Source organism: Somniosus microcephalus, chromosome 12, assembly GCF_052327205.1.
Source record: "Somniosus microcephalus isolate GS21.2 chromosome 12, FLI_Smic_1.0, whole genome shotgun sequence".
Taxonomy (NCBI): domain Eukaryota; kingdom Metazoa; phylum Chordata; class Chondrichthyes; order Squaliformes; family Somniosidae; genus Somniosus; species Somniosus microcephalus.
This window is the reverse complement of record NC_140998.1, coordinates 19073560-19088647: the sequence shown is the minus strand read 5'-3', so window position 1 is coordinate 19088647 and position 15088 is coordinate 19073560. Positions and strand designations below refer to the sequence as shown.

The following is a 15088-nucleotide window of genomic DNA, read 5'->3' as shown; positions in this document are numbered from 1 at the left end:
CTATGGACCAGTCAGCTTATCAGTAGTAGGAAAAAGAATGGAAAATAGAACATCCAGAAACCAAAAATATAATAATGAATAGTCAACATGGATTTTGAAATGGAAAGTCTTGCTTGACCAACCTCAACGAATTTTTTTGAAAAGGTAACAGAGATTAGACAAGGGTAATGCAGTAGATGCAATATATCTAGATTTCCAAAAGGCCTTCGATAAGGTACCACATAATAGACTAATGAATAAGGTCAGAGCATGCAGAGTCAGGGGACAAATAGCAGAATGGATTGCTGGCTGGCTTCAAGACAGAAAGCAGAGAGTAGGAGTAAAGGGTAGCTATTCACAGTGGCAGAAGGTGGGAAGTGGGGTTCTACAAGGATTAGTGCTGGGACCACTGCTGTTCACAATTTATATTAGCAATTCAGACTTGGAATCAAAAACACAATTTCTAAATTTGTGGACAACACCAAATCCGGGGGGGGGGGTGATAGTCAATACGAAGGAGGACTGCAACAAATTGCAAGAAGATATTAATAAACTTGCTGAATGGGCATATATTTGCAAATGAATTTCAACATGGATAAGTGTGAGGTATTCCATTTTGGTAAGAAAAATAAGGAGGCCACATATTACTTGGAAAAGAATCTAAATGGGGTAGAGGAGCAAAGGGATTTGGGAGTGCATATAAACAAATCACTAAAAGTTGCGACACAGGTCAATAAGGCCATTAAAAAAAAGCAAATCAAGCACTAGAGTTTATTTCTAGAGGGTTGAATTGAAAATAGAGAAGTTATACTAAACTTGCATCAAACCTTGGTTAGACAATACTTGGGAGCACGGTGTACAGTCCTGGTTGCCATATAATAAAATTATATAGTGGCACAGGAGAGGCTACAAACAGGCTGGGCCTCTTTTCTCTTGAAAAAAGGCTGAGGGGTGACCTAATACCTAATACAGGTCTTTAAAATAATGAAAGGTTTTGATAGAGAGAGAATGTTTCCACTTGTGGGGAAGAGCATAACTAGAGGCCATCAATACAAGACTAAGAAATCAAATAAGGGAATTCAGAAGAAACTTCTTTACCCAGAGAGTGGTGAGAATGTGGAACTCGCTACCACAGGGAGTAGTTGAGGCGAACAGCATAGATGCATTTAAGGGGAGGCTAGATAAGCATCTGAGGGAGAAGGGAATAGAGGGTTATGCTGATAGTTAGATAACGAAGGATGCTCGAGCGGAACATAGGGCGGTGGAGGCCAGTTCATTAAATATATTCAAGAAAGAGTTGGATATATTTCTTAAGGCTAAAGGGATCAAGGGATATGGGGAGAAGGCAGGGACAGGGTACTGAATTTGGATGATCAGCCATGATCTCGTTGAATGGCGGAGCAGGCTCGAAGGGCCGAATGGCCTACTCCTGCTCCTATCTTCTATGTTTAAACGCCAGCATGGACTGGTTAGGCCGAATGGCCTGTTTCTGTGCTGTATATCCTATGTAATAAAAGTACTGTCACTGTCAGCATTCGTTTGGGTAGCAAATGAATAATGAATCACAAAATTATTTTCAGTTACACTCATACTCTAATCACTAACCTGTTGACTGTGGGTGGAGTGGTGAAAGATTAGGCCATGGTTGATCATCAAACCGGATCCATCCACTGGGCACGGATGCCGTTTCTGTCGGGCACACTGAGCTATGCTGGCTCCTGATCAAATGACTACTTTGAATGGATGATGAAGAGGAATGCTGAACTGTATGGTCCAGATAATGCTCATCTTCAAATAGTGCAAACGACACTGGGGAATATTTTCCATGGTCTCCAACTGTAGGTCATAAAATTATTATTTTCACATTATCACAGAGTCTACCAAGCTTTGCTAATCCCATGAACTAATATTCACTCACATCAGACTACAAACAAGGCTTGGCTTTAAAAGTAATTGACCTCTCTGCAGGAGCAGCCCATAAAGCTAGCATCAAAAAAACTTAACTAATTATTTTGTGTCAGGCATTTCAAGGAAATAGAGTCTTAGACAAAAAAAGCAGGAAGAAAGGAAAAAAAATAACATTAAAAGGACCAACATGTTCCAACACCAACTAATGATTCTGATCTTTACTTTTATAAGTTATAAAAATTAATGCAACCAGCCTGCCCCCAGCAAAAAGTCTATATTTTACCCATGACTAAGCTGACAGTACATCAGAAGATAAAAATTAAATGCTTTCTTACAGTTTTTTTTAAAATTTAAAACGACATTCTTTGGATACATGAAACTAACAACATTCTGTGCATATTTGGCACCAGTAACACTTTGCTGAACTGAGACGCACAGCTCTCAACCGGCAACATGTTAGACCGATACCTGGGATGGCAGGAATGACGTATGAGGAGAGATTGGGTCGATTGGGCTTATAATCGCTGGAGTTTAGAAGAATGAGAGGGGATCTCATTGAAACTTATAAAATTCTAACAGGACTAGACAGACTAGATGCAGGAAGGATGTTCCCGATGGTCGGGGAGTCCAGAACCAGGGGTCGCAGTCTAAGGATAAGGGGTAAGCCATTTAGGACAGAGATGAGGAGGAATTTCTTCACCCAGAGTGGTGAACCTGTGGAATTCTCTGCCACAAAAGACAGTTGAGGCCAATTCATTAAACATAGTCAAGAAGGAGTTAGATATATTTCTTAAGGCTAAAGGGATCAAGGGGTATGGGGAGAAGGCAGGAACAGGGTACTGAGTTTGGATGAGCAGCCATGATCTCATTAAATGGTGGAACAGGCTCGAGGGGCCGAATGGCCTACTCCTGCTCCTATCTTCCATGTTTCTATGTTAAAAGGGTGGAATTCAGGTCAGTGTGTAGGATTTGCAAAATCCAGAAAATACAGTCTAGATTGGTAAAACCCCTGAAATGGCCACATTGTGAGAACACAAGATGGAGTTGGCAGTTCTCATGGCTCAGTTCAAAAGGACACACCAGCAGTATCTTACAGCAGCCTGAGTCATCACCAATTAGAAGATTCCAGAACTTACTGCTATTGATATGATAATATGGTTACAGCAGTAACGAACTCGTAAACAAAAATATTTGCACCTGGAGGTGCGCTAATTGCTAGCAAAATGCAAACCCATCTCTGAAATCGCTGAGCACAGAAAAAAAAACATTATCTGTACCAAACTCAGAGGGACACAGGACAGATCCCATCAGTTTCATTTACAAGACATTAAAATAAAGTACTTGCTTTTGTCAAAGCAGCCTGCCCATTACCTTGACAAAAGAAAACCCCTGATTTGGCGCCGAGATAAGGACAAGGAAACAGTATAACTGTGGAGGGAGAATCGACAGCAAGACTTCTTTTTCATTCAGTGAGATTCAGACAGATCCATCATAGATTCACACAGACATAAGGTCAAGGACAGAGCGAGGAGGACCCACAAGATTGTGCAGGAGAGCAGATTCAGAAGTTCAGTCCAGACCATCAGGAGTTCGAAGGCCGAGTGGAGAGGAGACGGTTCGAGGAGTTCGGAGGACTTTCAAGATTGTGCAGGAGAGAGATTCAGCCAGACTCAGACAGATCCACAAGATTCACCAGAAGCAGTGAAGTCCAAGTCCAGATACCATCAGGAGTTCGAAGACCGTGCGGAAGAGGAGACGGCTCGAGGAGTTCGGAGGACTTCCAAGTTTGTGCAGGAGAGCGGGTCCAGGAGCCGGTCCCATAAGGAAGATTGGAGATCCCGGACGTAACAAGGAGTACCAAGGTCCAGGAGGGTTTTAAAATTCTGGTGAGCATAAAGGCCCAACTCTACCTAACTGACATAGTTGAGGTATATTTTAGCAACGGGAGGGTTTGTAACATTAAGGGTTTTGTAATTCAGGAGTGTGATTTATCCCTCGATGTGTTCGTGCGCTTTTCCCACCCCTGTTTTAGTATACCGCTGATTAAGAATTGTTGTATGATTTAAGATAGTCAAAGTTATTCCTTGTGTGTTAAATTTTAGTTCCCATTGGGAGACGTGCTAATGATTTTTGTCTAAATTGATTCTTGCATTCTCTGTGTTTATTCTCCTTGAAAATAAAGATATTTCTGATTTAAAACTCACCTTGTCTCACCTGATCCATTTGTCTTCCGAGTCACAAGTTGGGCCACACATCAAGGTTGTCTGGCAATAAGCCCAGTGTCTAGAACCGGTGAGGGGGGAGCGCTTTGGAACCGCTCACGAGCAGTGCGAAATCAAAACCAATCTAGCACACCATAAGCTCGTTAAAACGACCCCTTACAAGTGCTTGAGGCAAAAGTGCAGTTTTCTGCAGAAATGGCAAACCAGTTGATTTTTTACTGACTTGGGAATCCTGCGCAATGCCACTGCATTTCTCAGTGGTGCTCTTTAATGAAAAGGAAATCCTGATTAAAACGGGACAGTTGAAACGTAGGTCATCACACTGCCTACTGCTGTACCTTTCCTGATAATTGAAAATTGTACAGGCTCTGTATTAGGATTATGATGCTGATGCATGAAATACCCCTTCCCGGGAAATAATTTAGATCATTTTACCTGCATCTCTTGCATACGCTGTGCATTGTGCATCATCATTAAAGGAGACCCACTCTGATCTGTGGGTAGCGATCACATTAGCAGATAACATTGTTGTATCAAGTGCGCATAAATTGTTCAACGTGATACCGCAGTAATGCTGTGATAGGGCAGCAAAGTTGAAGGTTAACTTTCATCCAAAGCAACTTCGTCAATTTCCTTGGTAACTCCTTGATTTGGGAAACAATCATGGTACAAATCCACGAAATTTCACTGTTTTAAGAAAAACATAAAAAGTATTTAGTCATAAGGTCAGTTAGGGGGGAAAAAATCTAATCATACAGTACCAATGACTTTACTTACCTAACAAACTAGTTCAAAGTCATAAAAATACCATGCAGTGCACTTCAAAATTCATTTTTGAATGCAAGTTTGGCTTCCCCCTCTTAGTTAGGCTCCCGCATAATTGTTCAGTGGCAAAGCAACTGCTAAATATAATCTAAACTGCTGCAAATCTGAAATGTTATAGCCGGAGCTATCTACATGCTTACCAGTGTAACTCTCTCTCGTGTAGTCTGAGCTCACTTTTTAGGATTTCAAATGTTTAGTCAGAGAAAGCCAGGAACACCCATTTTGTACAGAATGTTGCTCTGCAATAGAATCGCAATGTTCCCCTCCAGTGACGTCACAAAAGGAGTGCTGGCCACAGCCCATTGTTCAGAATCACATTGTCACTGGAACAAAACCCTCCTGGTGTCACTGCAGGAAAAACTTCAAACAATAGTTCTGTAGCCAGATCGCCTCTCACTCACAGATGTAAAAGAATAAAACATTGGAACAAGGGAGGATGGAGACACACCAGTAAGTGCAGATTAACTCCCTTTTAGAACACTACAATCTAAGACTGTGGCAGTCCAAATGAATAGCTTCTCTCACAGGGCTCAACAGTAATTGTCCATTAGCCCTGAGCAATATATATTTTTAGGCAAAGTACAAGATAGATTTGTCTAAACAAGGAACTTTAAAATAAATTCTTCCTTTGCAATAACATAACGAGGGCTCCAGGTTCCATGGATGCCTTCTCTCATTAGTAGGGTTACTTGTAGCCAATGCTCCCCAACTTCCTGCAAAATTCAACAACTTGTACTTTTATAGCACCTGCAATGTAATAAAATATCCCAAAGTGCTCACAGTCAAAGAAAATAACCAGACACCGACCAGTGACCAAAGGTAAGATTAAAGAAGTAGATTTTAAAGGAGGCCTTTGAAGGAAGGGGGGTAACACATTGGAAGGGTTTCGGGAGAGCATTCCAAAATGTGGAACCAAGACAGCTGAAGACTCTGCCGCTCAGGTGGAGCAGTGGGAGAGGAGGAGAGGGCAAAGGAGAGTTAGAGAGGGGAAGGGGTGTGCTGGAACATAGGGGTGAAGGAGATTGCAGAGTTTGGAAGGGATGAGGCCATGAAGGGATTCATTAATGAGGAGCAGGAATTTGGATTTATGCATTGAGAGATAGAAGCCAAAATACACACACACACACACACAATGCAACCCCAATCAATAAAACAGGGAGTAATTTGGGGAAATAAACAAAGTTAACAAATCTAAAATCTTATGCCTACAACAACGCCGCAAATAATACATGTAATCTCTATGTTTCACTTGAAATCATTCAAGTTGCATATTAAATAAGATTATCGAACAAACTCAACGTAGGGCATGATTCACATATATTGGGAATTTAACCGTTAGCCTCAGCACCTATTTGAAGTATTTTTCCGATTTCTATTCTACTCTTGAAAGGCAGTCTTACACTTAGTAGTGCAGTGATTAAGATTCTCAGTGGTACTGCTTCTATAGGGTCAGTTGGTAAAGCTGATATTTAAATAATCCACATAGACCAAAGGGTCCCATGTTCGGTTTCTGGTGTTGGCTGAGACAGAGACAGGGAGAGGGGGGGGGGGGGGGGGGAGGGAGAGAGAGAGAGAGAGAGAGAGAGAGACAGACAGCGACATGGAGAGCAAGAGACAGACAGAGACAGGGAGAGCGAGAGACAGGTGGAAAGAGACAGAGAGACACACACACACACACACACACACAGGAGAGAGAGAGATACTCAGAGACAGAGACAGAGACAGACAAAGATCTCTTAGCGGAGTGGCAGTAGGAGTGTTACAGTTAGCATTGGGCCTCTTGCCCGAGCAGAGAAAAATCACCCAGTGCTCCCACACCTGTTCATTGGTTAGTGATTCCTGCGAGAATGTGTGGATGTCAGATGAGGACAGGAGCAGGCTCAGCTGTAATGGCCTCCCCCACAGTGGTCTGCCAAAGCTTATTGTATAGGCTTACACAAAGAATGTGCACTAAGCGGAGATACCAGAGTGTCCAGTACCCATGGAACCATACCCAAACAAGAATCACGTACGTTCTTCTAAGAGAAGTGGAGGGGAGAAAATTGGCAAAAAAAATTCTCATTTTAAACAACCGAGACCCCAAGTATGCGTCACTTGCTATGTAAATCTCCCAGCCAGGTCGACTGACCTACAATTCTGTTAATAACACTTCTGTCGAGGAGGAGCAAAACGTTAACAGTTTTTAAGCTTGCTTCCCCGAGAGCATACCTGTGCATGACCCCCAATATTCTAAAACAGAGTAAAGCGATTGTGCTGCCAAATTAAACAATACTACAGATCACAAATGGACAATGTCAATAGTGACGGACACAGCATACGACCATTGCATTCAATGGGTTTTAACAAGCCTTGCACAACAATATACAAAGTGCTGAGGCCACTTCTGAACAATAAACCGAACAATAGCACATTGCATGTGGCCAGCAGAAAAAAGAAACAAAAATTGTAGCTGGATTTTTTACTACCATTAATGGATAAACAAGGAAATATTATTTTAGACTATATACGGTACTTCCTGGTGAAACAACTGTAAAGACACCTTGTGGCTCTATTGTGACTGTATTGCACAAAGACACTGAACACTTCTATAAATCAGTAACAAACACTGGAACTTGTCTTCAACATGAAATAAACTTTGACAACATTTCCCACACACTGAAGATTATATTAAACAGATACCAGTGAGTTAAAGGCTAATTACATTACAACAGTGACTACACTTCAAAAGTACTTCATTGGCTGTAAAGCGCTTTGGGTCGTCCGGAGGTCGTGAAAGGCTCGATATAAATGCAAGTCTTTCTTTCTAATGTAATTCAGAGGCTCTAATGGTGGTTCTCGTGATTTATTAAGTCACTAGGACTTCCGCCCTCATTTAGATTGCAATTTGTAACAAGCTCTGAACATACTCTACTTTCTCGCAGTAAAACATTATTTTTATTACAAAAACTGATCACTAAAACGCATGGATTCCTGGGAAACTACAATTGAAGTTTCATTTCATTTCATTTGAAGTTGGCTGTTTTAGAAATTACTGAACGTTTTGTTGACTGGATCGGTTTCACATGTCGTTAGTTCACTGATTGAAAGTGACAAAAATTCCAACAAATATATAACAAAGGTAAATAAAAACTCCCTGAGTGTCAAGTGGTTTCATTTTAGGGTAAGATTTCTCCCCCTTCTTCATTCCATCCTTTCCTCTTCTGAAGGTGCTGACTTATTTTGTGGTGCAATGCCACAGACGCAGTAGCCCTTCAATATCTTAACCAGCTGGTTATTCTTTACACACAGCCCAGGGACTGAGCGTCAGCAACTATTTGAGCATGGGAGATATTACAGACAAGTCCAATACACTCCTCACCCAACATCCACACAACTGCACTTTCCACAGCAGAATGGCAATGGAGAGTGAATACCCTGGCAGATTTTCCCTTCCCAAGTCCCTAAGGGTGCAATTGTAGTGAGCTTATTTTTACCCCAGCTGAGATCAGCTAACCCAGGACAGACAATGATCAAAACTGGAACCCTCCAGATTTGAATGGTTTAATAAGGCAACTATCCACTGAACCATGAAGGGAGCTCCTCTAAAAGTAAGGAAATATTTTATTCCCTTTTAGTTTTTTTAGTCACCTTACGGTACACAGTATCTTCATCCTACCTAATCCCAAAGCCACTCGGAATTAGCTGGGAAGATATATACACAATAGTAATAAGGGGTGATCTCCCCATCTCCGCATGGCGAAGCTCCTTCACTCCTTTCCCCACTCTGGCAAGGCTAAAAGCACTTTTATACTGTGGTCAGGGCTCTGCAAGAGTGGCACTCGGACAGAACTGCAACTTTTGAGCGCCATGTTCTCCCTTTTACAGCACACTTATGTTGCCCATTCCCATAGCGGGGCCATGTAAAGATGATCAGCCATGATCTCATTGAATGGCGGAGCAGGCTCAAGGGGCCGAATGGCCTGCTCCTATTTCTTATGTTCTTCTTATGACACTTGTTTTCTCTGCCTGTGACCTCTGCTCAGAGGGCTCATAAAAAGTGGGATCCAAGGCATCTTTGGAGGCATGGAGTTTGTCTTGCTTATATATTGTGTGCTGTCAGCAGGACCACTGAGCTTTGCACACTTTGAATGTAAAGGTGCCTAATGATCACTCAGCTTCTGGGACAATTACAGGAATGAGCCAGCATTCCACGACTCCATGCAGTGTCGCATTTGTACTCCTCTACGCTGTTGCCCCATGGATACATTTTCTTCTTAAACTTGTGATGAATGTTTTTCAAACAATGACCGTAGTTTAAGGCTGTAATAGTAAATGATTGGCCCTTGGATTACAGAATTGCCTGAGTGCGCATTACAGGGTCCAAAGCAGAAGGGTGCGTGCATTATTGCATTCTTAAACTTACTACTGAAACAGATGGCAATAGCTTATCTTATAGATCAAACCTGCAATCAGTAATTTGTTTAATAGCAATTCTGAGTTTACTTTTTTTTAAAACCTATTCACTCATGTAGACACTCAAGCTACAAAACATATTTTGTAACGGCAGCGGATAATCCTGTCTACTTTGCTCACTCATTGAAGTCCATTCACCCTGTGTGTCAATGAAAACATTCATTCACAATCTTCGATAGCAAAATACTGCAGATGTTGGAAATCCGAAATAACAACAGAAAATGCTGGAAAAACTCAGCAGGTCAGGCAACATCCGTGGAGAGAAATTTGAGTTGACGTTTCGGGTTTGACCCTTCTTCACAATCTTCCTTCAGACAACATGCATTGTCATTTCAGGCTGAAATTTTCAATATGCATTGTGACATTCTCAAACATTGAAAAGGAGAAGGTGGTCTGGGGGGAGGGATGGGTTATTGTTCAAAGTACATCCCACCCCCTCCCCATTACCAAATCTTAATTTATTGTACTTTTAAGTTGTATAAACACAAACTATTAAGTACCAAATTAGCATTGCAGTTTCCAAAATTATACAAAGTCTGTCATAAAATGCAAGTTTCACAATCTGAATGGTAAATGTCATTATAGTAACAAGCTGCACAGAATATTTCTTCAGTTTTAGAATTATGTAAGCAGAATCAATAAAAGGTCATCTTTTATTGTCAAAAGCAAAATGCCTACAGTAAAATTAAAAAGGCAACTAAGCCAACACTAGCTTAACAAAAATATTAGCTTCAAACCCAGGAAATGTCCTCGCGTTCTAACTCCAGTGCATCTGTGTAAACAAGCATTGTATATCATTTTCCTGCCAACAAAGATAACTCGTAATTTATAGGGCAAGTCAAAAACGTTATTTTGCATTATATAAAAAGGTTAGGTTTCCCAGGGAAGAAACTCAAAGCTTGTGTGATATGAAGCCGATCCAATTTTTGTTTTCATCGTTCTTTTTCTAAATGCCCTTAAGGAGGTTGTTTAATCATTTTCCGATTTTTCACAAATGCTAAATTGATAGTATTTTTGTTGGTCCAACATCCAAAAAAAGGCAGATCAAAAGAAGAGTGCTTCCTGCAGCTGGTATCTGAGGGAGTCTATTAGGCTTGTTCTGCGGCTACAGGTGTGAGGACTTCAGGTTGCACGCCAAATCCATCAGTCAAACTTTCAATCAATCTGCTCTTGACATGTCTGTTATTAAAGATGGCGTACCCGAGAGTACTTCAGTCCAAGGGAACAATGCTGCACCCAGCGCAACTTCTGTATATGGAATATGGAGGAACATTGGCAGTGAAGTGGTGGATTTATGCAACACCTTCCTTTCTTCCCTCAATCCTATCTAAGGTCATTTGCAATTGATTTTACAAAATCCAAATTGTATTTGAAAATTGTAAGCGATCCCGTAGAGAAATTTTGCATTCATTTTCCACAAGACTTTGAACGCAGGCCCAGAATTCGCTGGAAAAATAACGGCGAGTTTAATGGCACACGCAGTTATTAGTGCGTAAAAAAACCAGCAATGTGTTGCGAGGAAAAAATGCACCACGACTTGCAAATCAGCACGGTTTGAGTCACTCTGCCATTAGCCTCGCAAAATTGGGAGTTTGCCATCAACCGCCCCGTGAGCGCCAAGGAAATCCTGGATTTCTACTTTAAATATGAATGAACTTCACCACAGAACATTAGGGCTGCCATTTTACGAGGTAAGGACCCTTTTAATGGGGTGATTTATGTTCCTGCAATGCCACTCAACCTTGGAGGTCCACAAAGGGACCAACTGAAACTGTGGAATCTCATTCCTGCAGGTAGTAAATTGTTCCTAGAGGTTTCTAAATTTAAATTTTGAAATTGTTTTCTTACTTTTCCTTTCTGTCTCTTTTTTCCACGCTCTCTTAATCCAAACTTCCTTTCCCTCTTCATATATCGAATTTGACTCTAATTCACCCTATTTCCTTCTCCATCGTTCCTCTGATTCTCTATCCTTGAATCTCATTGGTTAAGGAGATACACGGTTGGTTCCGTCGTTCACTAAGGTCCCAGATGCCACACTGACCTTGCATCGTTATCAACTCGCCCTTCCAGCAATTTGTGGGGCAAAAATAATTGGAGCCGAAAAGGTGAGGAAAAAAATCCTCAGCGCGTATCACGAATATGCCCCGCTCCAGCAAATTATGGGCCACAGTTAAAAAAAAATTGGTGCCCTAAATAGAGAATAAATAAACAAGAGTCGTTATAAAGGAGTATCAGAAGTCCAAACAGCATCACAAATCAGAAGAGTAACACAGCAGCTTTTTATAAATATTACAGTACCTCTATTTCAAGATTTTACTTTAGCGCCCTCCCAGAGTCCTTTCTCCAAGTTTCAACTTTTTATTACTCTACGCTTTGAGCTACCTCAGATAGTCTACTCTTAATAATTCAGTCATTCGTTGCACAGGAAAAAAAATTAATTATCCAATAATTTAAATTAAGCAATGTAGAGAGTACAATGTGAATTTACTGCTCCGATATTGCATTATCAGATCTTTTGAATTTTGAGTTGACTCTCCGTACAAGCACAGTAAACCACAAAGAAATAACCTCTATAAAACCATACGATCTAGGATGAAGATTCTTCCTTCAATGAGACAATGTGACGATGGGATCAGATTTGGTTGCCATGCTTCCGAACAGTTACTCCACATTCAAATCAAATCAAATCAACTTTTATTGTCATAGTTAGTGCACAAGTGCAGTACAACGAAATGCAGGCTTGCGGCTCCCGAGAGTGTACATTTGGATTAAGACATTTAAACATTCAACATACATTTGGCTTGTAGTATATTAATGTAAATATGACCATAATAAAGTGCATTGGCAGATGTGCAGGCTTTAGAGTTTATTTGTGGAGTTCAGTAGGATGACAGCCCTGGGAAAGCTGTTCCTAAATCTGGTCGTACGGGTGCGAATGCATCTGTAGCGTCTCCCAGATGGTAGGAGGGCGAACAGACTGTGGCTGGGGTGGGTAGGGTCTTTGATGATGGACTGTGACCTCCGTAGACAGCGTTTCTGGTATATGTGCTCTATGGTCAGTAGTCGGGTGCCAGTAATGCGTTGGGCAGTTTTGACTACCCGCTGCAGGGCTTTCCGGTCATAGTAGCTACAGCTGCCATACCATACTGTGATACAGTTTGTCAGGATGCTCTCTATAGTGCAGCGGTAAAAGTTAGAGAGGATCAGAGGTGACAGATTACATCTCTTCAGCCTCCTTAAGGAATATAGGCGCTGCTGGGCCTTCTTCACCAGAGAGGAGGTGTTGAGGGACCAGGAGAGGTCTTCCGTGATGTGGACTCCGAGGAACTTAAAGCTGTCCACCCTTTCCACCACAGCCCCATTGATGTGGATGGGGGTGTGACTTCCGCCTTTGGACTTCCTGAAGTCCACAATGATTTCTTTTGTTTTCTTGGTGTTAAGGGCCAGGTTGTTATCGGCGCACCACTTCACGAGATGCTGGACCTCCTCCCTGTAGGCTGACTCATCGTTGTTGGTGATCTGGCCTACTACCGTGGTGTCATCCGCAAACTTGATGGCGGTGTTGGAACCATTAACAGCCACACAGTCGTGGGTGAAGAGGGAGTAGAGGAGGGGGCTCAGCACACATCCTTGTGGGGCCCCCGTGTTCAGGGGAGGTGTGGTTACCTAATTTGACAGACTGGGGTCTGTTTGTTAGGAAGTCCAGGGTCCAGTTGCAGAGGGAAGTGTTCAGGCCAAGAGTTTGGAGTTTGGTGGCCAGCTTGTTGGGGACGATAGTGTTGAATGCTGAGCTGTAGTCTATAAACTGCATTCTGATGTAGGTCTCCTTACCATCTAGGTGATTCAGTGCCGAGTGTAGAGCAGTTGTGATTGCATCCTCCGTTGATTCGGGCTGTAATGTCAGGTGGAGCTAAAGATTGCTTTTCTTTGCTTTAAAGGAAGATTCTAGCTCACCTGTTAAATTCTCCTGTGACCAGGATACAGGGCCCCAAAAACTCCCAGCTGTAAATTTAACTTTCAAATCTGCACAGCATATGCCCCATCACAATCCATCAGCTGGTTCAGGTTTTGATCAGTGGTATCTTAAGACACAAGGGGGCTCAAGAGGAAAAAAAGTCCGTTTTAAAACAAAATATTAAATATTTATTTTTATCATCATATTAGCTGCAGTGTACAAAAGTGCACTGCAAAAAGCATCCTCTAGTCCTCACATTGCAGCACACGCACCACTTTTATCTGCCAAAGAAATATTTATAACAAGTCCATAACAGGAAACAGAAGTTTGTTGCCCTTAACTCCAGACCATTTGTTTAACAGTGGGTGGAATTTCCCAAAGGAATAATTATTATTCTGTAGAATCCTCTGAACAGAAATATTTACTTATTAGAAGGTATTCACGCCACTAAACAGAAATAAAAAAAATCTTTCTGAATAAACCCAGCCCCAGGACAACAACTCACTTAATGTCATTTGTTTCCATTAGCCATGGCCCGCTAAGTGTCATTCAACCTCACTTCCTTCCATTAGCCAAACACAAGGCTACATGTCACTCAACCTCACTTGCTTACGCTGGCCTAGCCCCAGTACTGCACATCACCCAACCTCACACTTCCATTGGCTGCATGTCATGTAAACCTGATTCCGACCATTTACTAAACCCCAGACCTTGTGTCAATCAACTTCGCTATCCAAGTTCACTATCCAAGTTGCCTATCAGTTGACCTCACTTGCTTCCATTAATTGAACCTCAGGGCTTGGCATTACTCATTCGCTTTGTTGGCAAAACCAAGAATGTGTCATTCGAGCTCACTTGCTGTTGACCAAGTTGCAAATAAGCACACCACTCAACCTTGCATGTACACAGTCCCAGAGCTGCATGTTACTCAACTTTGCTCATTTTTATTGGCCAAGGCGCAGGACTTCATAGAATCATAGAATAGTGCAGCACAGAAGGGGGCCATTCGGCCCATCGAGTCTGCGCCCACTCTTTCAAAGAGCGATCCAGTTTGTCTCCCTCCCCAGCTCCTTCCCTAAATTCCTGCAATTTTTTTTCTCCTTCAAGTATTTATCCAATTCCCTTTAAGGCTACTATTGAATCTGTACCCACCACCCTATCAGGAAGTGCATTCCCAATCTTAACACTCATTGCGTAAAAAATAGTTTTTCCTCAGGTCATCTCTGGTTCTTTTGCCAATCACCTTAAATCTGTGCCCTTTGGTTATCAACCCTTCAGCCATCGGAAACAGTTTCTCTTTCCTTACTCTATCTAATTCCTTCATGTCACGTAACCGCTCGTAATGGTCAACTGACCTCATTTGCCTCAATCAGTTAAGCCCCAAGGCTGTGCAGCAGTCAGCCTTGGCTGCTTCCATTAGTGAAGTGCCATCAGTTCTCTACTAGACATTGCAAAGCATTTCATCACAAGGGAGAGAAGCCACATACAATCCACCACACCTGCAGTCTCCCAAGGTCTGCTTCATCTCACACTAGAGAAACAGCGACAGCAGTCACAGAAAAATCCATAACCAAGATTCCCACATCTTCCAAAAGGAAGGCATGTAGTGGCAAGAAGCCTTCGATAGAGAAAAAAATGAAGCTCAACACAAATATCTCAAAGGAAAAGACCTCCCAAAGTAAGAAAAGGCTTCATTTTACAACTGTAGAAATCATTCAACCTTTCATGTCTGTGCCGGCTCTTGATT

General features: G+C 41.9%; 1 protein-coding gene across 4 annotated transcripts in view; it reads right to left on the bottom strand.

The window, feature by feature from the left end:
* ston2 (stonin 2) overlaps positions 1-15088 on the bottom strand; it is a 132008-nt gene that overhangs the window by 107102 nt on the left and 9818 nt on the right. For 3 of the 4 annotated variants that reach the window (XM_086002641.1, XM_086002643.1, XM_086002640.1), the window contains 2 exons: positions 4545-4796; positions 1585-1815 (listed from right to left, as the gene is read on the bottom strand). In XM_086002641.1, the coding sequence (XP_085858767.1) occupies positions 1585-1815; positions 4545-4635 (322 nt within the window). In that variant the 5' untranslated portion in view covers positions 4636-4796. Of the gene's footprint in view, positions 1-1584; positions 1816-4544; positions 4797-11234; positions 11553-15088 lie in introns of those variants that run through there. The other variant, XM_086002644.1, reaches the window with a different exon arrangement.